Below are 26725 nucleotides of genomic sequence, written 5' to 3'. Positions count from 1 at the left end.
TTGAGTTTATGTGCGATGCAAGTGATTATACTGTTGGAGCTGTGATGGGTCAAAAAGAAATAAAGTGTTCTACCCCATTTACTATGCAAGTAGAACCTTGACGGGAGCCCAACTCAATTATACGGTAACTGAAAAGGAACTATTTGCTATAGTTTTTGATTTTGACAAATTTCGTTCATATCTTATAGGTACTAAAGTTATAGTATTTATTGGCCATGCGACCATTAAATACTTGCTCACAAAGAAAGATGCAAAACCAAGGCTAATTTGTTGGACACTTTTACTCCAATAATTTGACCTTGAGATCCAAGACAGAAAAGGTGTTGAAAATCAAGTAGCTGATCATCTGTCGAGGTTGGAGCAAGATAAGGTGACCCAGTCGGGTGTGCCTATCAACAAAAATTTCCCAGATGAGCACTTATTTGAGGTAAGTCGAATTCATGAAATACCCTTGTTTGCTGATTTTGTCAATTGTCTTGCATGTGGAATAATTCCTCGATAAATAACATACTAACAAAGGAAAAAATTCCTTCATGATAGTCGGTATTATTTTTGGGAGGATCCATTTTTGTTTAAATAGTGTGCAGATAATATAATCCGAAAGTGTGTGGTTGAAATTGAGATTGCTGAAATCTTATATCATTGCCATTCATCTCTAAGTGGGGACACTTTGGTTGTTCACGTACCGCAACAAAGATTTTACAAGCAGGTTTCTTTTGGCCTACACTATTTAAAGATGCTTATGCTTATGTGAAGAACTGTGATAAATGCCAAAGGACTAGAAATATATCAAGGAGGAATGGGATGCCATTGACAAACATTTTAGAGATTGAGTTGTTCGACGTATGGGGCATTTACTTTTTAGGCCTATTTCCTTCTTCATATGGGAACAAATACATCTTAGTTGCTGTGGATTATGCATCCAAGTGGGTTGAAGCTGAAGCATACCCTACAAATGATGTTAAGGTAGTCATGCGATTCCTACATAAGCATGTGTTTACACGATTTAGGACACCAAGAGCTATTATTAGTGATGAAGGTTCTCACTTTGTGAACAAATAGCCGAAGTAGTTGCTTGATAAATATGATGTGAAGCAAAAGATTGCTACTGCCTATCACCCCCAGTCTAATGGGCAAGTTGAAAGAGTGAACCGTAAAATCAAAGGTATCCTTGAAAAGGTTGTACGCCCTAACAGAAAAGATTGGTCTCGAAGGCTCGATGATGCATTATGGGCCTATCGAACAGTATTCAAGACTCCTTTAGGAATGACTCCTTATCGGTTAATCTTTGGAAAGGCATGTCATTTGCCATTAGAATTGGAGAATAAAGCTCATTGGACTTTGAAGCAGTTAAATTTTGATCTTAAGCAAGCCGATGAGAGAAGGATGTTACAACTCGATGAGTTGGAAGAGCTGAGGTTGTTTTCCTATGAGAATCCCAAAATGTGTAAAGAAAGATCAAAGAGATGGCATGATAGTCATATACAACCTCACAAGTTTAAAGAAGGTCAGAAAGTGTTGTTGTTTAATTCAAGGCTGAAGTTATTTCCTGGGAAGCTGAAATCCCGATGGAAAGGACCTTATACTATCCATCGAGTTTATCCTTATGGAGCTATTGAATTGTACGACAATTACGAAGGTATGTTTAAAGTTAATGGTCAACGTCTCAAACACTACTGGGATGGTAAAGTTGAGCGAGTTGAATCCTAGTTCAAATTAACAGACCCTTGATTTTTCTTAAACTCGTCTTGTAAATAAATAATTAATTAGAATTTATTTTTCTTAATTAAGTACATTTAATTAATTCTGTCTAAGGAGATTGGAACTTAAGCGGGACCACTGTGACCCCTCCAATCTTTCATGGTAATTAATTTAATGTAATTTGTTAAGAAGAAATTTTCTAATTAAGTTTTAAAATGTTCTTTTTTCTATAGTTTAATTTATGTTGTTTAAATTTTATTGTTAATAAAGGGGGTCAAGTTTGGCCCAAGTACTAATCAGTTTTCTTTTAAGATACAGTCTAAGTTTGAAGCCCAAGTTAACGAAAATGAGGGAAAATTTTAACACTTACCATCACACCCATTACTTACCACCCAAGTAACTTTAATGTAGCTAAATTTTTGCTACATGTTACCCTAAATTTTTCCTATATAAACCCCTCTTTATTCTACTAATTTTCATATCCCTCAAAGCAATTTGCTTCTACTCTAAAATCCCTAAATCTCTTCTTTGTGCCGTCAAACTCCAATCCCGAAAGAAATTTCTAGCCCTTTTCTTTTCTTTGGCCGAAAATACCTAGTGCCGTCGTAAGAGAATTATCGAAGCAGTCGTTATCGTTGCCGCACACCACCATTGCTGCCGCATGTTGTTGCCGCTGCCACAACTCTTTTGCTATCACAAGTTTGCTGAAGCAAGTTCTACTTTCTTTTGTCGATTTCTCTTTTGCTTCTGCAAGCAAAAACTTTGCCAAATTTTTGGGAAAATACCATGTCTCGGAAAAGAACTAGATTGTCAAAAACTACTTCTGAAAACCCGATTTTGATCGATGAAGAAGTGAAAGAGCGATTTGATTCAATTTTCAAGCATCAATCTATGATGTTGAAAAAAAGATTTAACCTGAAGAGCAATGACGTGATGATTGTCCCTGTGCTGATTAGAAAGATAATCAATGTTCTCAAGTGGAAATAATTCTGTGATGCTCGTTCACTTCCCGATGATGAACTAGTTCAGGAATTCTATGCTAGTTTGACTACACAAGATGTTACTGAATTCATTGTTCGAAAGAAAAAGGTATCTCTTACTTCTAAGTCCATCAATGATTTGTTTAATTTACCTAATGTTGGGGAAGATGAGTACTACCCAATGATAAAAAATATCAATTGGGATTTTCTTCAACAAGTACTTAATGTTGTGACAAATCTGGGATCCCAATGGATTATAAGAAAGTATGGGAGCCATTCTTGTCGAAGAGAATATTTTGTTTGCTTGCTACAGTTTTATGCCTATCTCACATAGTTCCACCATCTCGATGGAATAAATGCTCTTATTATATGCAATTTTGACATAGAAGTCCATTAATGTTGGGAAAATTATCCTCAAGGAATTCATGATTGTGCTAAAGAGAAGGCAGGAAGTGCTTATTTCCCATCATTAATCACTTCACTTTGCTTAAGAGCCCGTGTTAAAACACAAGCAAATCTGAAGGGGCAGTATGTACAAAGGTGCATCACAAGTCATGATCTTGAAAGGTTAGTAGAGAAAGTGCATGAGCTAAACCAAGGCGAGCAAGAGGAGCCAACTGAGCCAGAAACCGAAGAGTCAATGAAATTGAAACTGAAGCTGATTCAGTTACAAACATTGAAGAAGGAGAATCTAATAAGGAACCAAATAGTCCTCAACCAGCTGAAGGAGCTAAAAACTCTAAACCAAGGGTTGAGCTAGAAAAAGGACCAGTCAAGCTAAGTGTTGAACCAGAATTTACAACTCCAATACCGACTCCTGCAAGTACTTCGAAAAAATTGGAGTTGCCAATTTTGATGGATATCTGCAAGTTCATGCAAAATCAACAGCAAGCTTACTAGAAATATGCAAAAATTAAGGATGATTCAATTCGAAATACTTTTAAGAATATCTCTAACACTTTTATTCCTGAGTTCCTAGATGCTATCTTTGAGACATAGATGGAAGATACTGACAATGCAAGCGGAGATGGAGCTAAAGAAGAGAAGGGGATTGAGTCAGAAAAATAAAAAGGGGGGATTCTTGCCTTGTTATTGAGAAAAATAAAAGAGGGGATTCTTGCCTTGTTATTGATTTAATTATTTGTAGGTCGTTTGGAATTTATTTCTTTAGTAATTAGGTTTAGTTTTTGCAAAATAAAACATAGCAAGCATGAATAAACACTTCCTTATAAAAAAATAAGACTAAGTGATGTGGTATTGGGAATGAACATGTCTAGGATTGGTTTATTAAGAAAGACTTGGTATTTAAGCAGTTTTAGTGACTCACCTCTCTTTCTTTACAACCCTACCTGGTGTTCAGTTTTCATTCATTACTTTGCTCTTGCAATGAAGACATTGCTTCTTTTTAAGGGGGTAAGGCAAATAAATTGCTCAAATTTTAAAAATTTTTAAGTATGTTTCAATCATTTCTTTCATAAGTATGTTTTAATAAATGAATGGTTAGAGAAATTCTTTTTAATAAGATAGCTTGTATGCAAGCATGAATGGTGATTTTATCTGGGTGATTATATGTTATCATGAAAAATGGAATGTTTTTATGATCTTAGTCTTAGGTAATGTTTGCCATGAAAACTTAGTTTCTCTTAAGAATAGACATGCATGAAGGTTTATATCTTTAGAATTAACTTAGAAACTTTCTTGAGGCGAAATCCTAGGGGACATAAAATCTAAAATGATATAGGCACCATTTTTTTTTGGATCGTTTGAGCCTTTTCAAGCCCACCTTATGATATTAGACCCTTGAAACTACAATTTTTAGCTTTAAGGCCTGTTTTTGAAATGAACCTACATTATAAGCCAGTTACCATCTTTTTAAATTATCTTAATTTTGTACACCTATCTTAACTTAAGTGTCTTAGGAATCAACATTTGAGGAAATTTTCATAAAGATGTATGTGCTTATGCTTAAAAAAATCTCAAAGATAAAGAAAGAGCAAAGAAAAGTTTGCCTAATCTCCAAAAAGGAAAAATGTATGAGCTTGAGTTCAAAATAAGTTTGGGGGTGTTCCAAAGGTTCACTTGAAGAAAAAGGTTGAATTTCGAGAAATCCAGGACAAGTTAAAGGTTAAGATTTTTGAAACTAAAATATCTCATCTCTTAGAATCTTTACCTTTGACCTAGCCCTATTACAACCTTATAAAAGACGTACTGATTTGATGATTATGTCACCTACATTACTGGAGGGGAAGTATTAAGTTCAACATATGAAGATCATAAATAAGCCTTATGATTGTTTGCTTGATTGATGAGAAATTATGTTGAATGAAGAATATTATCTATGGCTGTGACATACATGCAAACTATGATTCATGTTAGCATATCTTGAAACTTAGAATAAAATTTTCAAAATGTTTGTATATGAGTTACTTGTTAATAAAGAAGATCTATGAGCATGAATTTGTTGATGCATGATTATGAGACGAAGATTAATGCTACTTACACTCTTAGCAAAATTTGCCTTAGCAAGACCTTGTGTTGTGCATGAACATTACTCGGGATGAGCAATGATTTAAGTTTGGGGGTGTGTAAACGGAAAAGTATATAGGATTTTTCCAATATAATTCATCACATTTTTACTTAAAATTGTTGTTAAAACCAAGTAATTGTTTAATAAATTAATGAAATATGTGAAAATATGAAATTAGGACATAAAAATTATTAAAATGTGATTTTATGTTTTATTATATAGTTTTTATGCATAAAATGGCTTATTTTATATTAATTTAAGCATATTATATTTTTAAGCTATGAAATGGGCAATGCATGATAGAATTAAATAATAAAATATAATGTTATATTTTAATAATTCATTTTAAATATTTCATTAATAAAATTGGGTTTAATTAAATAATTAAATTGATTAATTAAAGTGGTTAAATTAATTCATTTGGTCTTCCAAACTATCTGTTATTTTTGACAAGTCTGAGAGTTTTTCTTCTAATTGCAAAACCGCCCAAAGTGGGGACCAAGCCAACCCAATTTTCAGCTGCACATGGTTGATTATAAACCAATTTTTGGTTTAATTGCATAAGGCCCTTGAAGAGTTAAAGAAATTAGAGATTTTCCTGAAGATTTGTTGAAGACCGAGTCTTAGTCCTGAGTTGTTGTGGCATTCAAATTGACCAAAAATTAAGGAAAAATCAGTCACATTTCCTCAATTCATGGCCGACCACTTTTGGAGGAGGTTTCAAAGGATGGACACTCCTATTTTTAGCAAACTCGCTCCCTTACATCACCTATAAATAAGAGCTCATTTCTCACTTTTTCAATCATCCCTCATCCCTCATCCCTTATCATTCTCTCCTCTCTCAACACTCTTAGCTTTCTTTTCCCCCTCACGCCTAGCGTCATCCTTGCATAAGGATTTTTAGCAAATTAGCCTCTTAAAGAGCCCTTGGTCGGCCACCTTGAAGAGCCATTAGCATAGGAGCAAAGCAAAGGAACGAAGGAGCTTCATCAATCAGAGTTTTGGGTGACAGCCACTCTGAATTGGGTTTAATCTTTCTTTTCTTTTATTTAATACACAGATGTTTGCTATGTGTTCTTTGTTCTTGTTTACAACAATGATAGCTTAATTTTATTTAAGCTAGGATGATTATTTTAATTAAATAACATTTATTTGATTCATGCTTATAATGTTTGTGCCTCAGTCAATCATGTTTTCAATTAAAATCAAGTCTATATTTCGTTCATACGTGATTGAAATGCACCTGAATTAGCTGAGCGATCCTAACCAGACGACGGCTAATGGACGCATAATTGAAATGTGCATGCTCAATTTAGATCCTAACCCGATTAAATTGTAGGGTTGCATAACAACCCTAACCAGGCTCTGTTATTGCATAGTTTTTAGATTTGTGTGATTAAATTGTTTCAAACCTAACACGTCCCTGTTACCTCAGACGAATGCTAAGAAACCCTTCGTAAATAAGGATCAGTAAAATGCAGGTTTACTAAGGAAAGGATTCCGAAAGGACCTAATTTGGTTTCCAAACTCATGAAAGATCGAGTTGCCATGGAATGTTTTTCGAATATTATTAAGCATGATGATTATAAATTAAGTTTAATTAAAGTAATTGTCCTAGTTTATTTATGTTATAATTGTGCAAATTGTGTTAAATTCTACTAAAATCTATTCCATTCATATAGTCTGCATATTAGGATAATTTACATTAGGGATCATTGCATCTAGTTTATACCACTTCTCAACTATATTTTTATTTTTCTAATTGTTAATATAATTTTACAAATTAAGTGACTTAGCACAAATACAATCCCTGTGGAGACGATAACTCGATACTTACTTATTACTTGATAACGACTGTGTACACTTGCACAAACTTGAGCGTTACAACGGGCCAAGCCCAAAACAAAGAAAACAAAACAGAAAAACCCAGTTTGAACAACTCCCAACCAAAAAAGGAAAGGCATTCCAAACCCTAGAAGGAGTTGTCAACAAAACAAGCTATGGCCCTTAGCAACCAAAGCCATGTAAATGGAGCCAAGCTCGCCAAATAGCTAGAGTAGAGAACAAGAGGTGACCAACGTCAACAATAGCTAATCACGGACAACCCCCATGAGCCTAGATCGACAGATCCCCCGAAAACCAATCGAAACAGTGAACCCCATTAGCATCCCCTTGCCAAAGACCCATCTAAAGAACAAGATATGTACAAACCACCTTAGTCATCATTCTCGCTCAAATCGATATCCCGTCGATCCCATTCCACTACGAGAGAAGCAAAACTAGGGACGACACCGCTCAAAAAGAAGAACCACTAGCCTCGTCGTAGCCAGCAAATGAGCTATAGTATTACCCTCGCGAGGAATATGACAATCGCGAGGAATATGAGCAAACAAACGACATGAGAACATGCCAAAGCCTCCGTAGCAAAAGCCATTCCACCGCCGATACATTGTGTAGAGGAAGCAGGCCTTGCGAATAACACTAAGTGAATCCCCTTCAAAAGTCACCTTATGCAGGCTAAGATCAGCAGCTAAGCGAACGACATAAGAACATGCCAAAGCCTCCATAGCAAAAGCCATAGGAACATGCGCGGTAAGCACTAAATGGACTCCCTCATAGTATCGTGGAAATATTTGTATTAAGAGTTGAATTGCATTTTCATCTTTTACTCAAAACATAAGTAAATTAACCATTATACATTAAATTAAAGAACAAATTGATCCATTTGTGTCACTGCCTGATTAATTTGTTCTTTGATCAAACATATATTAATTAAGTAAAATATAATCTAACTCCTATCACAAGAGCTTTAATGATACTTTTATCAAGAGATTGAATTTGAGGTTTAATTTATTTTGTAATTGAAAGATGGAAGAAATGGGTATATGTTTGATGGGAAGCAAATCTGTTGTCATCATATAGAATGTAGAACTCTCTTAAGAGTATTTGATATTCAGACACTCCAATTTTTTTTCAAACCATGATTTTCCAATACCTCTTATGGTCAAAGTTCAAAAAGAGTTCCTTTTGTTGAACTTGGATCTCAAACTTCCTCTCCAAAAATTTATCATCCGAAGTATCCCACGCTTCCTTTCGGTAATTTTGCATTCTAAAAAGCAACCAAATCCAACCATTTTAATTTTTTTTAAAAAAGTATAAGTACGGTGTGGTGTATTGTTTTTTTTTACTACAAACAGTTTTAAAAAATTATCATATACCTTTTTTAAAAATAGTGTACCATATATTTTTACGCGGAACAAATACTCACCCTTCACTACATAGCCATTTTTATTCTTCATCTGTAAATAATTTGATTCTATTTTTTTAATAATTGAGGGTAAGGATGGAGTTGCTAGTAATTCAACCTAAGCTCTCGTGTCACGACATAAATGTTTTTGTCATTAAATTGAGAGGATGTTGACTAATTTGATTCTACTTTATAGTTATTTGAATATGTATCTGTATTTATCAATTTTTTATATAACTTTTATAATTTTAAAATTATAAACTAATAAGAAACTTTTAATATGTTTACACCAAATTTTTATAATTTTAAAATTAGAAACTTTTTAATGCTTTAATAAAAAATTTTAATTCTAAATTTTTAACAATTAATTTATAATTTTTTAAAAATTTAAGAGAGCTTAGATTTTTTTTTTAATTTGCTAGCCAGGCAACTAGATTCGAAATTTTTTAATTTACTTTCAATCAAAGAATAGATCAAATTACATAAATATATAAAAATTGAAGACTAAATTTAAATATACAAATATATTTTAACAGTAGTTTATAAACATTGTGATACTTTTACCATATTTATAAACGTAAAATCCTTTCTTTAAAAAATTCAAATCCTAATATCTTTTAAAAAAGGCAAATAAATAATCTAATGTATATCATCCTTGCTTAAAATTGGAAAGAGTTGGAACTATTTGGTACAAAGTAAAATCGAATACCAAATCATACAACATGCATTTTTTCCCTAGCCACTGCATGGGAAAAAAATGTGAAAGGAAAAACTATATCATTTCAGAATCCTTGAGGAACTGTTATTAATACAAACTCTTTACTAAGCTACGCTAATGCATAAGGGCAACGGCGGCCTCCTGAATGAAAGGCTGCGTGACATGCACGAATTGTTCGGCTTCCCGCTCCACCTCTTCCCAACACCGACGAGCTCCTTTTCCCTCATTCATCTTCTTCACGAATGCAACAAACCGTCTCCAATTGTCCGGATGAAAGAGCGATGGGTTCATCCTCAAGTACGTAAATGCACACATCTCTCTATCAACTGCTGAGCCATCGACATTCAACGATGAAGCTCGTAAGATCTGCTCGTGGGCGTATTCATCATAACGGGGAAGTGCATTCTCCCCGGCAAGTGGAACTTGTGCTGCTCCTGTTGCTAAAGCAACTTGCTTCACTAGCTTCTCAGGTGCACACAAGGCATTTGGGGCTGCTCATGATCCCGCATCTCTATGCAAGTGAAGTTGAAAACGGCACCATGACGTGCTAGCATTTGAGCGATCGGGAGGTAACCATCTCGGTACCTTGTGTTATAGTACCCAGCTGTGAGTTCAGGAGCATGGGATCGGGTTCCATAATGCCAGTGGATTCCCGCAACTTTCACAGAGATCTTCACACCTGCACCGTCAAAAATCGATGTTGCGGACGATAGAATTCTCTCCCCGTGTTCTAACAGCATCTGAGAGTACCAGGTAAGGAAGAATTCACCATATGGCGTATTCCAGCCACCACCTTCTTTCTTGAAAAAAGGCGTATCTTCTGGCCAATTGTTGTAGTGACCAGCATCAGTTGGGCCAGTGCTACCCCATTCTGGCTTACCCGCCGATTCAGCCGCTGCTTTTAGGCTGCTAAGCATATACTGCATCAAATAACATCCATATTATTAACACCAAAACAGAACCTAGTCTGAAATAGAAACAAGAGAGAGCAGTGTAATGTCAGGGTACCTTATCATAACATTGGAAGGCTCCAATTCCAGGGAACTTCCATGTCCCATTCGCCTCCGGGTACGAAGGGTACCGAAGCTCACCTGCCGGACCCATTCCGACTTGGATTTCCTGTAGTGAAAAACAATGGTAATTCCTTAGCAGTTGAATTCTTCCAAGAGGATGAGACAACATGGGATCAACAATTACTAGTAAATTAGAAGAATTACCACAATGGTATCACCAAGGAGGTGTTTGAAATTGTCCCTAAAGGCACGCATGAAATCAGCATAACACTGAACAGGCGTACGGCCTTTCAAGACAGGAAGGTTATCGCAACCAAGTGAAAGGTATTCGTAGTTCCTTCTTCCCCATTGATCAGTGTATGCGAGGTCTGGGTCCTTCTCGATCTCCTCTGTAACCCATTTGGGCAAAGGAATACTGTACAAAAACAACCATATTTTTTTCTTTAAAAGAGTAGCTCCATAACATCAAATCAATACATCCCAATATTTGATTCAATAAAAATTTAGATAAAAATACAGGATTTGGACCACCGTATGGGGGCCTATGAAAATTTCCATACAAACCCCATATTCCCTGCCTGGAGAGATGGAGAGAAATGAAAGCTACCACCGTACCCTCCGTGAAAATGGGTCCTTATCCTTCGTAAAAAAAAAATTGTTCTGATTCATGAACTTCTAAAATAGGTTCTGAAAAATTATTTCCATATCTATCTTCAAATTTAATTTCTTTCGGTCCCCTTTTTACCCAACTTTTGTAAAAAGATGCAATGAAAGCTTACGTTATCCCTTCATCTAATTTTTTTTTTAAAAACGTTGGTTCATCTGATCGTCTCTTTCAAATTCAAAAATAAGCAAATGATTGACTTGTAATCAATAATTAATCAAACGTGTAAACTTTCTTTCTTCTTGATTTTCAAAAAGTGATCCCATCCCCACAAAAATTAATTTAAAATTACTATTTTTTTAAATAAAATTTACATAAGCTGAGTAACGGGATCTTGAAGAAAAAGAAGGGTTTAACTTTTAAAGGTTAAACAGTAAAGAGAGGTAAGGAGGAATACGAACATGCAAGAGTCACCGACGTTGCCCCCACACTGATGGAATGACATGACAGCCTGGACTTTAAGGCCATGCTTCTTAGCCATCTCGAGAAGCTCGGCGTAGCCACCCCAATTGTAAGCACCCGTCGCTTCCCTCTCCACCAGACCCCACCAAACGTCAATCATTATCCCCTCCACTCCCGCGCTTTTCAGCGCGTGGAGACTCGCATTCATCGCCTTCTTTCTATTCACCGTATTCCCGTTCGTCACGCTATCCAACGGCATCATCACGTAAACCGGAACCCCTTTCTTCTCCTCTTTCTTCCCTCCCTCCTTCCACGCCACCGACGCCGATGACTCCTCAGCCGTCTCCAGCGGTGATAACGTCCCGAAAGCCTGGAAAGCGGCGGACAGATCCGGACGCAGCGACAGACTCATCATAGCCGACCTGTTTGCCGCGCTTCGCGGCGTCAACGGTGGAGTTAACATTGGAGGGGACAGAGCTTCTCCTGGGGCGTTGCATCGGAGATTCGCCAATGGAACTTTCCGAAATCCCGACACATCAGCCGTCGCTGAGGATGATTGTTCTCCGGTGGTGACTTCAGCTGCAATTTGTGTCCCGGCTAGAGAACCAATCTGATGCGCCAAATTCAACGCCATTTTCTATTTATTCGAACTGTTTGTCTTTTCCGATTACCTGTCAGAGATGAGAAGAAAAAAGGAAATGAATCTTACACCCTTTTCTTTCTTTTTTGTTTTGCGTAAATTTATTCAGTTGGGGATGTTTCCGGCTTTGAATGTGTGCTGAGGGTTGAACGCGTTGTGAGATGAATTATTTATAGAAACGAAATTTAAAAGGATTAATTCTAAAAACCCGTTAGTTTCTCGACACGTGACATTTTCGCTATGTGGCAAGATAAGTGGACATCCATGACTTAAAAAAGGTGGGCATTAAAAAGTGAATTATCAAGTCTCTATTTTAGCAAAACAGACTCGTAAATAATTATTTAAAATATTTATACAGTTAGTTACATGATCAATCGAATTTTAGTTAAGTGAATTTAGTTGAATTAAAGTTAATTGAGTATTAGGATTAAATTGAATTAAGTGTGAAAGTTAATTATAGAATAGAAAAAGATGAAAGGACTAAACCAATAATTAAACCATAAAAAGTGACAAGTGTATGATAATTATAAATACATGTGTAATAAATATATGTATACATTTGTAATTAATATATATACATACTTATTAATTAAGTAAAAGATATTTATATATTATATTATATTATTTTAAATAAAGAAAAAAATTGACAAATGTATGATACATATGACATGTGGAAAAATGAAATACATTTATTAGTAATTATTAAATATTTACTTATTATTTAAGTAAATAATATTATTTTATTATTTTATTGTTATTATATTAAACTAATTAAATAAAAGAAATAAAAGATAGAAAAAGATAAATAGAAACAGAATAGGCAAACGAAACAGAAAAGGAAAGAAAGAAAGAAAGAAAAAGGGAAAATTTAGGTTTTGAGGTTCCAAGCTCATTTGGTAAGTTAATTTAAGTCTTTTTTTTGTAATTTTTGAGTTTTTAGAAACTTAGAACAAAATATTTCATGGTTTATGTTGAAATTTTGTAATTTATTAGCTTCTCGACACGTGTCCTTTTCGTTACATGGCGAGAGGAGGGGCGATCCAGGAGGCAACAGCTACGATTGCTGGACTCACGTGAGAATAGACGGTTAGATTAAATAAGTGTTGTGAACGCGTGTTTTTAGAGTGAGGGACTAAAAAATAGGATACTGAATGAGATAGAGGCACGTGTTTAGAAGGGAACATTCACGCGTCCGATCCTTTCGGCTTAAGACATAGGATAAGAGGATTTAGTGTTTTGTTTGTAAGGCTACCTAGATGTCCACGCAAGGGGCAAGCAGGGGGACAGGTGGATGGTTTTAAGAGGCAGTAGGACAGTAGATAATGCCACCTTCTGTTGGTTTAAGACACATAAGGTCTGTAATATCGGGTGATTCAGTATAAATCAATGGTAGAAATCGAATTTAGGGTCTGGCCTGATTTCATATGATTGGGAATTGGTGGCTCTGATTCACTTTTGATTCTTGTGTGGATCACCCTTGAATCTTGGATACATTCTGGGGACTGCTGCCAACTTTTTGCTTAAGATTTGTAAAGTGAAATCGACCCATACCCTATAATTTTGAACTTTGTAGGAAACATCATAGATAAGATAGTAATTAAATCGACCCATACCCCATAATTTTGAACTTTGTAGGAAACATCATAGATAAGATAGTAATTAAAATTTAGAATATTTGAGAATTAAATTTTTACATCGGTGTAATATTTTTTTAATTCACATAATCATCCTTTAACATTACCAAAAAAAAAGAGTCATTTTATCCTTTTATTTAACTTTTCACCCTTTCTAATATGAGACGAAGATAGAAAATTTTTATTGGGGAAAAATTAAATTATAATTTTTACGATAATAAAAATATAATTTTATCATTTTAATAGTTTATATCTTTATAATTTTTAAAGGATTAAATTAAAATTTTATCATTTTTAAGCGGACCAAAGGATAATTTTACCTTTATTAATTTAAATAAAAATTTTAAGATTTTAAAGAGTCTAAGTAGAAAATTTTTCATTTTAGAGGGTTAAGGCCCCTGCCAGCCCCTAGCTACGCCCCTATTCTAACCTCTAAATTTGTATTTTTTTATCAAGTCACCTCAAAATAGATTGAAAAATTAACATTTGTAACTTTGCTGACGTAGCATACACGTGGATTGCCACGTGAATGACATGTCAGCATTAAATTAATTTTTTAAAATTTTAAAAATTATTTCTAAAATTAAATGGTTAAAAATATAAAAATGTAATTTTTTATGTTTTTAATTTAAAAAAATAATTAAATATTGGCATGTTATCCACGTGTATGTCACATTAGCAAAGGTACCAAACATTAACTTTTCCACCCATTTTGGGTGATTTGATAAAAAAATTACAAGTTTAAGGACTAAAAGACAAAATATAAATAGAGGGTCAAAATTACTTTTTTAGAAAGTTGGAGAGCCAAAAAAATCATTATATCTTTTTAATTATATAAACTGGATTAAGGATATCGACAAAACTCGTTGAAACTTTAGTTATCGTAATAATTTAGATATTTTGGGTTTGAATGTAAATTTGTTTAAGGATTAGAAGTTATGAATAGTAGATTTGTTTAAGGATTGGATTATTCATTCAAACTTGAATGTTCACTGAGAAATTTGGCATGTTTAGATATTAATATTAGGCCCAAAATAAGTTTGGATAAATGTGGGTTTGAATCTTGGATACGACATTTTTAAGAGGGATAATTATAAACTCCAAACATTGATTGTAAAATGAAAATGAAATACACTAAAAAAGTAATATAAATATTTTTCAAAAAAGTTTGGAAAATATGGTAGCTTAAAATGGATTTGGTCAACCATTTGCAAATATGAGAAATTTGGAAAAAACTTTAGACTCATATTTCAACTCAAGCTAGGCTGAGCTTGTACAAGTATAAAGTTTATTAATATCCTACTTAAATTCAGCCTGGATGACTCATGAATGCATCTAACGAATAGTTTAAAAATTAAAAAAAATAGTTTTCATGTTTTTTCCTCTTTTAAAATTTTTATGGAAATATGTATTATTTAGACAATGTTGATAAATTGAAAAACTAAACACTAAAAAATTAAGTGTTGAATTTAAGTTATAAAATTTATTTGATATATTAGTTAAAATTAAATATTGAGTACAATTAGATTGTTTGATAAAAGATAATACAATCTTTAATGAAATAGAATAAAATAAAAATAATTGAATTTATTTCTCTATTAAATTTTTTATACATGTATTTTAATTTTCTCAAATCAACAAATTCAATCAAAAACTACGGGTGGATTTGGATCGGTGGTGGGGTGCAATGCAATACGTTTAGCTTACTTTTTGTCTCACACTATAGTATCGATACAATATCTAATCTCATCATCACTGCTATTTTTACATTAATTGCAGATAAACGTACCGTCTATCCAAACTCAATCTAAAAGTTGGGCTTTAGTACACTAACAATAATGTTGTGGTCCACGTTATTATGAAATAAATTTTAGCATCTAGTTTTAAATTTGGTAGATAATATTGATAAGATGTTTTTTGTGCTTGATTGATAAGTTAATATTGTATTATATCACAGTTGATACGCAATTTAAGAATGGGTGATCAAAAATGATTTTGGAGAGTCATAAAGAGAGAATTATCCTCTTGTTAAGGTGTGGAGGTAGCTTTAAGAAGATTGTTTTGTAGATCCTAACCAACAATATTCTTATTTTGGAAGTTAGTTAATAGGGTCTTAGACACTAGCTATGATGGTAAGTGACATTTTAAAGTAACAAATATTATTACAATAACATTTTTTTATCTTTTAATATTTTTATGTAAAATCCTTAAATAAATTAATTTAAACTACTTATCATTAATAATGATCGAAGTAGCACTTGTAAGATTATAGAGTTTGTGATATGGAAAGCGTCAAGTCTGACATATATTCATGAAGCCATATCAAGACGTTCCTTATCAAACAAACTAGACCTTCTACCACATTCCCAAGTAAAAACAGGGTTTTTTTTCTTTTACACAAATGGCCTTAAAATTTTATTTAATTATAAAAATGACCAACTTTTCTAATTATACATGTAAATGACTCGAAATTTACAATAAAAATTGGTGGACACAAAGAGTTTGGCACCAACAACATGCCATATCAGCAAACTAAATAAAAAATATTCATTTTTTTGGTGGAGTCATGTAGAATAACGCCACCTGTATAAATATTAGAGAAATATTACTATTTCTGAAAAATTGGGGGATTTAGAAAAATAATCCTTTTTTGGTGGAGCGATACAGTTTGGCACCACCAATTTTGAGAACTTCTCAGAAAAATGGGCTCACATGCCCATGTGGCTCACTCGGCCCAGATTGCCTTGGCCACGTGATCCATTTTTAATAATTATTCATATATGTTTTCACTATTTACTTATATGTTCCTTCAAAGCTGTCTACTTCAATAACTGTTACTAAATTATTTATATCTTGAGCTACAGAATTTTGAATTAAATAGACTCAAATAACTTTCTACCATAAAATTTTTAAAATTTTTGGTTCAGCCAAAAAGTACAGTAAAATCTTCGAACTTACCCCCATTCTGCTATTTGACAGCTTCGACCCTTCTTTGCTAAAAATTAATTATCTCTTAGTACAAAATTTGGATGATGTTTCCATTTGTTTCTATTGAAAATAGACTCATTAATAATTTAAACATGTAAATTTTAACCCCTAATTATTTTTCTCCAATTTTTGATAATTTTCCAAAGTCAGAACAGGGAAACTCAAATTCATTCTGACCTTGTCTCACAAGTTTATTATAACTCACGATTTACAATTCCATTACTTACACCGTTTCTTCTACAAGAAACTAGACTAAATAAGATTTAATTTCATATTTTTTCCATCCTATAATTGATTTCCACAATTGATGGATATTTTTCAAAGTTAGCCTATGTTGCTGTCCAAATAGCAAGCAATTTGGATTTTTGCTGAATCCCTTATTTTTGCGTTTCGGGTACACACCTGGTATCTTTTTGATACCTAATCACTCCTGAGCACTTCAAGGCCTAAAATCATGATACTCAACATCAATTTAATGGATTTACAAGAGAATTGACAACCAAGAACGAACAGAAACCCAACTTACCACCAATGATAACACTCTGTTTAACTATTGTTAAGACAAGAACACTGAATTCACCAATTCGAGCCTCCCCCTACGCTCAAATCGTAGAGAAAAACATTACCACTATTCATGACAGAAACGAAGAGAAACACTTACCGAAACTAAGAGAGCACTAACTGCGTACGAAAACGAAAGAAAATAAATGGATTAGGGAAAAATCAAGAAGAAGAAAAATAAGAGAAAGATGGAAAAACTTAGAGAATTTAGGCAAGAGGAGAGGAAGAAGAATAGACGGCATAATTTTTTTTTGAAAAAGAGAGTTTAAATTCGGTTATGGGGAAATAAAATAAAATAAAATCTCGATAACCCTCAAAATCCCTTAATCTTCTCCCCTAATTCCCACTACATATCCACTACTCAGAATCCCCCTATTATACAACTCTATCCCGAAATCTGAGCAAAAATAATACCCTTGCCTGCATAGGGATTCAAACACAAGACCTCTATCATAATAACACACCATTTAACCACCAAACCAGCAAGCCCATTCTGATATAATTTACCCAACAATCAAATAAAAACCTACTGAACAAGAGTAAGACCTAATTCATTCAAAATACCAAAATTTGCCCAAGCGAAGGCTTGAACTTGGGACCATCCAAACACTCCTAGAACATATAACCACTAAAGCTGACAGATTTTTTAGTCATATTTTCACAATAATGAAATTAAAAATTTTGGGGCGTTACAACTCTACCCCCTAAAAGAAAATTTCGTCCTCTAAATTTTACCTGATAAGAACATATGAGGATATTGCTGACGCATCGCATCCTCAGGCTCTCACGTAGTCTCCTCAGTCTATGATTACGCTACAGAACTTTCACTAAGGGAATAGACTTTTTCCAAAGAACCTTTACATCACGATCCAGAATCTAAACTGGCTCCTCTTCGAAGGTCATGTCTGGCCTAACCTCAATCTCCTCAACAGAAGCAACATGCGTGGGATCAGAGCATAGCGCATCAACATCGAGACGTGAAAAACATCATAAATATTGTCCAACTCCGAAGGTAACTCTAACTGATAAGTGACAGGTCCCACACGTTTTAGACTGCGGTAAGGTCCAATAAATCGGGGGATCAACTTGTCCTTGCGACCGAACCTTAGAACCTTTTTTCATGGTGAGACCTTGAGAAAAACTAAGTCCCCCACTGTAAACTCGATATTCTTACTCTTCTGATCTGCATAGGACTTCTGCCTGTCAGAAGCCGCTATTAGATGATCTCGAATCAGTCTAACCTTATCTTTAGTCTCAGACACCAATTTAGGACCCAAAACTTGTCGCTCACCCAACTCAGTCCAACATAAAGGAGTGCGATACTTACGATCGTACAGTGCCTCGTAAGGTGCCATCTGGATGTTAGACTAGAAGCTATTATTGTAGGCAAACTCCGCTAATGATAAGTACTCTTCCCAACTGCCTCGGAAATCAATAACACAGCTCCTCAACATGTCTTCCAGTATCTGAATCACCCTCTCCGATTGACTATCTGTCTGAGGATAGAAAGCAGTACTGAAGTCTAATCTTAAACTCAGAGCCTCATGAAGCTTCTTCTAGAACCGAAACGTGAAATGAGAATCCCTATCGGAAATGATCGAGATAGGTACCCCATGCAGTCTCACTATTTTCGATATGTAGAGCTTAGCTAATTTCTGAAGAGAAAGCCTGTCCTTACTGGGATGAAGTGAGTAGGCTTGGTCAATCGATCCACGATGACCCAGACAAAATCCTTCTTTGTGGGTGTTAGAGGCAACCCACTAACGAAGTCTATCGTTACTCGCTCCCATTTCAATAACGGTATCTTAACCAACTGCAGCAAACCCGAAAGTAATTGATGTTTAGCCTTAACCTGCTGACAAGTCAAACAACGAGCAACGAAGTCAGTAACCTCACGCTGCAACCCTGGCCACCAGTACGATTCTTGAAGATCTCGGTACATCTTATTTCTGTTGGGATACATAGTATTGGGACTACCATGCACTTCTCTCAGAATCGACTGCCTTAAATGCTCATAATTTCGTACACGAATTCAACCGCAGAAATAAAGTACCCCATCACTGTTTATCCCAAAATCAGTAGTGCCACCATTCTCAACCTGATGAAAACGTAACCTAAGAGACTTATCCCCTAACTGTTTACCTCGAATCTGTTCAATCCATGTCGGTTTGACCTAAAGTTCTACCAACAGACTTCCATCATTGAATAGGCTAAGTCGAGTGAACATCGCTCTCAGATCGGTCATAGCTCTACGGCTCAACGCATCACCCACCATATTGGCCTGGACGGGATGATACTCAATGGTACAATCATAATCCTTAAGTAGCTCAACCCATCTACGCTGCCTAAGATTTAAATCCTTCTGAGTGAGGAGATACTTGAGGCTTTTATGATCAGTGTAGATAATACACTTTTCACCGTACAGATAATGCCTCCAGATTTTCAATGCAAAGACAATGGCGGCCAACTCCAAATCGTGCATCGGATAGCTCGCTTCATAAGTTTTGAGCTGACGAAATGCATATACTATCACCTTGCCATCCTACATCAATACACACCCCAATCCGACATGTGAAGCATCACTGTAAACCACAAAGTCCTTACCGGGCTCAAGCTGTATCAGAACAGGAGCCTGAGTTAGAACAGCCTTGAACTTCTCGAAGCTCTCTTTTTGCACATCAGTCTAGACAAATGGAACTCCCTTACGCAGAAGCTTAGTCAATGATGCTGCGATCAAGGAGAACCCTTCCACAAAACGTCGATAATAACCTGTTAGCTCCAAAAAGCTGCAAATCTCAAACACATTCCTAGGTTGTTTCCAATCCAATACAACCTTAATTTTTCGAGGATCAACTCGAATCCCTTCAGAGACACCACATAACCCAGAAATGTTACTTCACGTAACCAGAACTTGCACTTGCTGAACTTAGCATAGAGCTATTTTTCCCTCAAAATCTGAATAACAATCCTAAGTTGCTCATCATACTCATCCTCAGTCCTCAAATAAACCAATATGTCATCAATGAACACCACTACAAACCGATCCAGGTAGGACAGAAACCATCGATTCATCAGATCTATGAAAGTTACCGTCATTAGTCAGTCCAAATGGCATCACTAGGAACTCGTAGTGACTATAACGAGTCTTAAATGCCATCTTATGCACATCAACCTCCTTAACCCTCAACTGATGATACCCATAATGCAAGTTAATTTTAGAGAACACAAGCGCCCCTCAGAACTGGTCAAACAAATCATCAATCCTCGAAAGTGGATACTTGTTCTTAATAGTCAACTTATTTAGTTATCGGTAGTCGATATACATCCTCATGGATCCATTCTTTTTCTTAACAAATAGTACCGGTGCTCCCCACGGAACACACTAGGGCGGATAAACCCACGATCCAATAACTCCTGAATTTGAGCCTTGATCTCGTAAGCTCCTTTGGTGTCATTCGATAGGGAGCGATAGACACCGGAGCTATACCAGGGAAAAGTTCAATCCCAAACTCCACTTCCAGATTCAGAGGTAAACCCGGTAGCTCCTCAAAAAAGACGTCCAGAAAATCCCTCATAGTTTTGATATCCTTTACAGTAGAGTCCCCAGAAACGGAAACGCTTACTTAGGCCAAATACGCCTCACATCCCTTGCGAACCAGTTTTTTAGCTACCAGTGCAGAGATCACATTACCAAAGTAATTTCGACGTTCCCCAATCACAACTACTTCATTACCCTCATCAGTTCTCAATACGACCCTTTTAGTCGCACAGTCCAAACTGCACGATGTTTGACCAACCAGTCTATCCCCAATATCATATCGAACTCCCCAAACGGAAGCTCCATCAAATTAGCCAGAAATACCGTCCCTTGAACCTTTAAAGGAACATCCTTGTACAGTTTTCTAACTCTAACAAATTACCCTCACCTCACTAGAAGTACTCTCAACCGGAATCCCTAGGTTTTTAGAAATAGAACAGGCAACATAGGAATGCGTAGATCCTATATCTATCAATGTAATGTAAGTCACATAAAAAATAAGAAACGTACCCGTGATGACGTCCAGAGCATCTCTATCCTCTCGACGGCGAGTAGCATAAACTAAGGCCAGTTATCTCGCCTCAGCCTGGCCAGCACCTCTGCTCGGTGCTCTCTGCCCACGACCAATACCATTACCACCCCTAGCCTGACCACGGCCCTAGGCGGTTGTTGAACTACCCTCAGTGGTGCAGTACCAGAACTCGCAGGTTGCACCTGATAAGCCCTCAGCGGACACTCTCGGACACAGTGTTCAGTAGACTAACATCTTAAACAAGCCCTAGTCATCCTCCAACATTCGCCCAGATAGTGTCTTCCACAATGCCCACAAAGCGTGATCCCAGTAGATGCAACAGGGGCCCCAACTCTAACTGGCCCTCCAGATCTGACCTTTTTCTTAGGTCTCATCGAGAACTCAAGGGCTCTGAATCCCTTTTATTCTTGCCTCTCTCCTTATCCTGGTTTTGGCGCTCAGCGCACTTCACCTCCTCGGCGATCTTTACCTTCTCTACTAGTGCTCACGCTCCCTCTGCGGAGCTAACAAAACACTCAAAATGTCCCTGAGTCCATCCTCGAAGCGGACACAATGCTTATATTCAGTCGTCACCATTCCTCGCGCATAGTGACTTAATCTTAGAAACTCGACCTCATATTCAACCATTGAACGATCCCCTTACGTGAGATTCAGAAACTCACATCTTCTAGCGTCAATGTAGCTTGCCCCCATATATTTACCTCAGAAAGTAGACTTATAAAAATCTCATATCAGTCGTTTCTGGCTGAGTGCCCTTCTTAACGGTTAGCCACCATTGGTATGCTTCATCGCGAAGCAAAGAAACAACCCCTTTCAATTTCTGTTCAGCGGTAAAGTCTAGATCGTCCATGATTCTTTCCGTGGCCTCGATCTAGTACTCGGTCACGCTAGGGGCGACTCCAATGACACCCGTGAATAGCTTAGCCCCATTAGACCAGAGTCGTTCTGTAACTGACCCTCGGCTCTCAGATCCAGTATTGGGTCTAGTGACCCACTCTAATATCCCTAGCATAACCTGAGACATGGCGTCATCCCCGGCTATGCGATCATGAGACCCAGTATCTGTAGCAGGTGAAATCGGCTCACACTAGTATCCAGATTCGCCATGCTGCCTAACAACGAGGACTCAGCTCGAGCCCCTCTACGGCCTCTACCTAGGCCTCTAATACCCCATTCGTGGATACCTCGTGCGCTCATCGTAGAATTTGTAGCCTATCTGTGTTAATAGTTTTATAAATTAGTTACAGTTTCGATATTTATTAGTAGATATTTTATGCGAAACAGTATTAGAAGTTTAGAGTTTGTTATCACAAATTGCAATCTTACTACAGTTTTTAGTTTCGCTACTGTTTTCAATATATATTATCTAAAGTGTTTTCAGTACAATGTACTACCTATAGTAGTTTTAGAATATGCTAATCATATTTTCAAAAATAGAACACTTACAGAATCGACGTTGGAGACTCGGTGTGCCACATACTCAGTCTAAACTATTTCAAACTATTTAAAAATAATCTCCTTAAAACCAAGTTTTAAAATCCAAATCCACAGCCGAGTTTTACAACCTGGCTCTGATACCACTAAATGTAACACCCCAAACCCAGCTTAGACGTTATGGTCGAATCTGGCGATGTCACATGGAAAGGGATTTGAAGACAAGATTGTTGAGTTTAAAAATCGCTACAGTAAGTTAGCTATTATTTAATTCGGAAAAAAAACTAGTTGATTTGCTTTAAAACTTGTCTCTTAGCGGAAGCTTTTGTAACCAATTAATTTAAGAAAAATCATTTGTATTTACTAAAACCTTAGTTTTTAGAAAAACCGTGTTTTGTTGAGTTGTAGTTTAAAATAACCCATAAAAACAGTAAAAATTCCCAAATTTAAAGCCAACCGTCCATAGTCCAAATTACATCAAAAACCTCAAATAAGTAATAAATTCTAGGCATTAACGGAAAACAATCTAAAATTTACATGTGTCCACCATCGAGTCTTCCGCTGTACTGACCCATCAAATTTGAGGATTACCTGTACAGATTAAACAAAAAATGGTGAGTTTTTATAAACTCAGTGTATAATCCCCACAGAAAACATGTATACAGATATTCAACAGAATTAATTAGATACAGTCTGGGGCCTGTGCCCATCACAGAATCAATTTGGGCCTTAGCCCATTCAGATACAGACTCAAAAATACATTAGGGCCTTGGCCCATATCAAATACATAATGCAGATCCAGTAAATCAGAATCCTACCCACTAGCCTCTACACACCATCTTCGTCCAACCCTACACATCATGTAGGGATTAAATCAACCCCTCATTCCTACACACCATGCTGTCCCGAAATGTGGCACATAATAAGAAGGTTGCAGATGAGCTGCGAGATGACAGGCTTAATAACATTTCAGACACTCCCTCCAAGTAACATCAACCCACCCCGATGCAATGCAACATACAAAATATGTCATGCCATTATGCAATTAATAGTACATACATTCAGGTATCATAAGTCATACTTGGTATAGGAATCAGACAGACAGATCACACATATAGGAGTCTAAGTAAAGCTTATCGACCCTACAGTAGGTCTACAGTCGACTTGGGCAACCCGTGCAACCGTACAGAACTTTTCAAAAAAATGGGCTCACATGCCCATGTGGCCCATTTGACCCAAATTAGCCTTGGCCACGTGATCCATTTTTAATGTAACCCGTGCTAGTTAATTATTCATATATGTTTTCACTATTTACTTATATGTTCCTTTAAAGCTGTCTACTTGAGCCACTATTACTAAATTATTTATATCTTGAGCTACAGAATTTTGAATTAAAAACCGCTTGCTGTCTTTGAAACTAGACTCAAATAACTTTCTACCATAAAATTTTCAGAATTTTGGTTTAGCCAAAAAGTACAGTAAAATCTTGAACTTACCACTGTTCTACTGTCTGACAGCTTCGATCCTTCTTTGCTAAAAATTAATTATCTCTTAGTACAAAATTTGGATGATGTTTCCATTTGTTTCTATTGAAACTAGACTCATTAATAATTTAAACATGTAAATTTTAACCCCTAATTATTTTTCTCCAATTTTTGATAATTTTCCAAAGTTAGAACAGGGGAACCTGAATTCATTCAGACCTTGTCTCACAAAGTTTATTATAACTCACAATTTACAATTCCATTACTAACACCATTTCTTCTATGATAAACTAAACTCAATAAGCTTTAATTCCATATTTTTTTCATCCTCTAATTTGACTTCCACAATTTATGGAGATTTTTCAAAGTTAGCCTACTGTTGCTGTCCAAACAGCAACCAATTTGGCTTTTCACCGAATCCCTTATTTTTGTGTTTCGAGTACACACTTGGTATCTTTTTGTTGCCTAATCACTCTCGAGCAAGCCTAAAATCAAGATACTCAACATAACTACTAAAGCTGACGTATATTTGTGTCATATTTTCACAATAACTTATTAGAAATTTTGGGGCGTTACAACCTCCAACAGGTTGAGTTATTTGCTGAGTTAGCGGACTTATAGCCCATTGAAAATGTTAGTCCAATAAGTCAACATTGCATATTTGACTTTGATCTTAATGTCGGATGGGCAGATCAGTTAGACTGCGAAGGGACATCGCAGATGCCTGAAAATCAAAATTATGGTGGGAGTTTGTATAACAACCCTGCCCTTGGTCCCTGTCTACAATTATATCTGGAGGTGATAGGTATTGAGGTTGATGACGGAAAAGGGACCAATAATGGTGAAGATTCTAATCAGGACGTTGAATATTTTAGTGACACCGATATTGATGAGGTTCCAAACGATATCAACGATGAAGGCCTAAAAAAGGTTGAAGATGCTCACGCCTCTTCTTTCAGTAACTCGAGTCGTGGCATTGTTTTACGAAATGACCTTTGGACGACATGTTGAGTGTAGATCCAAATGCAACGCATGCATCTGAGTTCCTTGAGTATGCCGATATAGTCACTGCTCACAAATTGACATCAAATTAGCAGTTGAAAGAATTATTTGTTGGGCAATGATTTAAGAACAATGCAGATTATGTGTTTGCCATCAGATAGTACAACATAAAGGTGTCGATTAATTACAAGGTCGCTAAGTCTACATTGACATTATATGTTGGGAAATGTTGGAGAGCCGGCGATGGGTGTAGCTGGTGAGTTCGGGCTGCATTTATACAGATAACTCAATAGTGGCAAATACAAAAATGAGAAGGATGTCATACATGCACTGTCGCACGTATGACTCAAGTCCACTGGAAATTGGATGTCAAAAGTATCTGCATCATGCCACTAGTGAAAGAAAGCATAACTATTCTTGTGTCGACATTGATTGCAGTACAAAATGTAGTACAGAAAAGTATGGTGGGCAAAAGAAATGGTCATACAACAATTGTACGGTGATTGGGATGAGTCATACAATAAACTTTAGGGGAAGATTTCAATGATGGTGTAGTACGTCCTAAGAACTGTTGTGGGTTTGCAAATGTTGCCTTACAGAGGCCTGAATGAACTACTTGAACCTGGGAGAAGAGTTTTTCGCCGATTGTTCTAGACTTTCGATCCATATGTTAGGGCCTTCTCTTACTTCAAACCGCTTGTGCAGGTTGATGGAACGTGGCTTTTTGGAAAATACACGCAGATACTTTTGATTGCAGTTGCACAAGGTGGTAACCGAAATGTACTACCGATTATTTTCTTCATTGTGGAGTCGAAGAACTCCAAATCATGGGAATTTTTCATTAGGAACTTGTGGAGGCATGTTGTCAGGAAAAGCTACATTTGCATTGTTTTCGACAGATCAAAGGGCCTTGTTACTGCAATTTGGAAATACGAGGTTCCATGGAGGTCTATCTAGTGCATTCGCCACAACGTTGTCAACTTCCACAAGGAGTATAAGAACAAAGACTAGCGTAAACAAATCGTGAACACGGGTAAAAATATTGTATTTAAATTTGTATATGTAACTAATTCAAATCCATTTACTAAAAGGGATGGTAACTTGTTTTATCAAAATACGTACATAGGGTACGAGTTGGAACCACATCAATTCAGGTATAAGCTGGTAAGGTTAGAGACTGATATGGAGGGGTTCGATCCTTCTTTCAGGTAATAGTTGGGTAGAATAGAGCCGTGGAAATGGGCTAAATGTTTTGATGATGGGAATCGATATGGTCATATGACGACCAACCTCTTTGAGGCCGTTAATTCCATCTTGAGGCATACACGTCACTTTCCAATTTCATCAATTTTCTTAGCTATGTTTTACAGGTTGGCAACCTTGATGCCAAAAATGGGGTTGAGACAAGCAAAATAGTTAGAGGTAAGACACGTGCATGTCGAAGGTGTCAGGAATGTCATGAAATAGAACACTTAGAGGGCGAGGTCAATGAATGCAGAATTATATTCCTAGATGAAGTGCGTGTGTTCAAAGGTTGGTCCTTTGGGTCGGGCTCTGCCATATGTTGGTCCTCTGGGTCGGACTCCCCCATAGTGTGACTTCCACATTTGTAGTCGGCATTAAAAGTATGTCATAAAAACTTTACATCAAATTTGTTTTT

The 26725-nt window shown here is 36.2% G+C and overlaps 2 protein-coding genes across 2 annotated transcripts; both read right to left on the bottom strand.

Moving 5' to 3' along the window:
* Positions 1 to 9090: 9090 nt before the first annotated feature.
* Positions 9091 to 12111, bottom strand: LOC107914951 (beta-amylase 1, chloroplastic). Its single transcript, XM_016844022.2, is given in 5 exon segments — positions 9091 to 9658; positions 9661 to 10093; positions 10182 to 10292; positions 10391 to 10601; positions 11252 to 12111. Coding segments are annotated over 5 exon segments (1761 nt in total). The 5' UTR covers positions 11887 to 12111; the 3' UTR covers positions 9091 to 9287.
* A 6082-nt stretch (positions 12112 to 18193) lies between these two features.
* On the bottom strand, positions 18194 to 19017 carry LOC121222084 (uncharacterized). The gene is made up of 3 exons (XM_041101981.1): positions 18856 to 19017; positions 18551 to 18631; positions 18194 to 18430 (listed from the first exon to the last, which is right to left on the bottom strand). Exons 1-3 carry the CDS (start codon positions 19015 to 19017, stop codon positions 18194 to 18196), a joined length of 480 nt encoding a protein of 159 aa, XP_040957915.1.
* Between the last annotated feature and the right edge of the window lie 7708 nt (positions 19018 to 26725).

Source organism: Gossypium hirsutum, chromosome D10 (assembly GCF_007990345.1).
Source record: "Gossypium hirsutum isolate 1008001.06 chromosome D10, Gossypium_hirsutum_v2.1, whole genome shotgun sequence".
Taxonomy (NCBI): Eukaryota; Viridiplantae; Streptophyta; class Magnoliopsida; order Malvales; family Malvaceae; genus Gossypium; species Gossypium hirsutum.
Note: the sequence above shows the minus strand (reverse complement) of the source record. Positions and strands in the feature narration are given on the sequence as shown.

Coding starts and splice junctions, on each gene's coding strand:
- LOC121222084 (XM_041101981.1), bottom strand. CDS start 19,017: ATGTACCGAGATCTTCAAGAATCGTACTGGTGGCCAGGGTTGCAGCGT. Junction 18,632..18,855: donor CGTTATTGAAATGGGAGCGA/GTAACGATAGAC, acceptor TTTCGGTTCTAG/AAGAAGCTTCATGAGGCTCT. Junction 18,431..18,550: donor CAGATAGTCAATCGGAGAGG/GTGATTCAGATA, acceptor TCTAACATCCAG/ATGGCACCTTACGAGGCACT.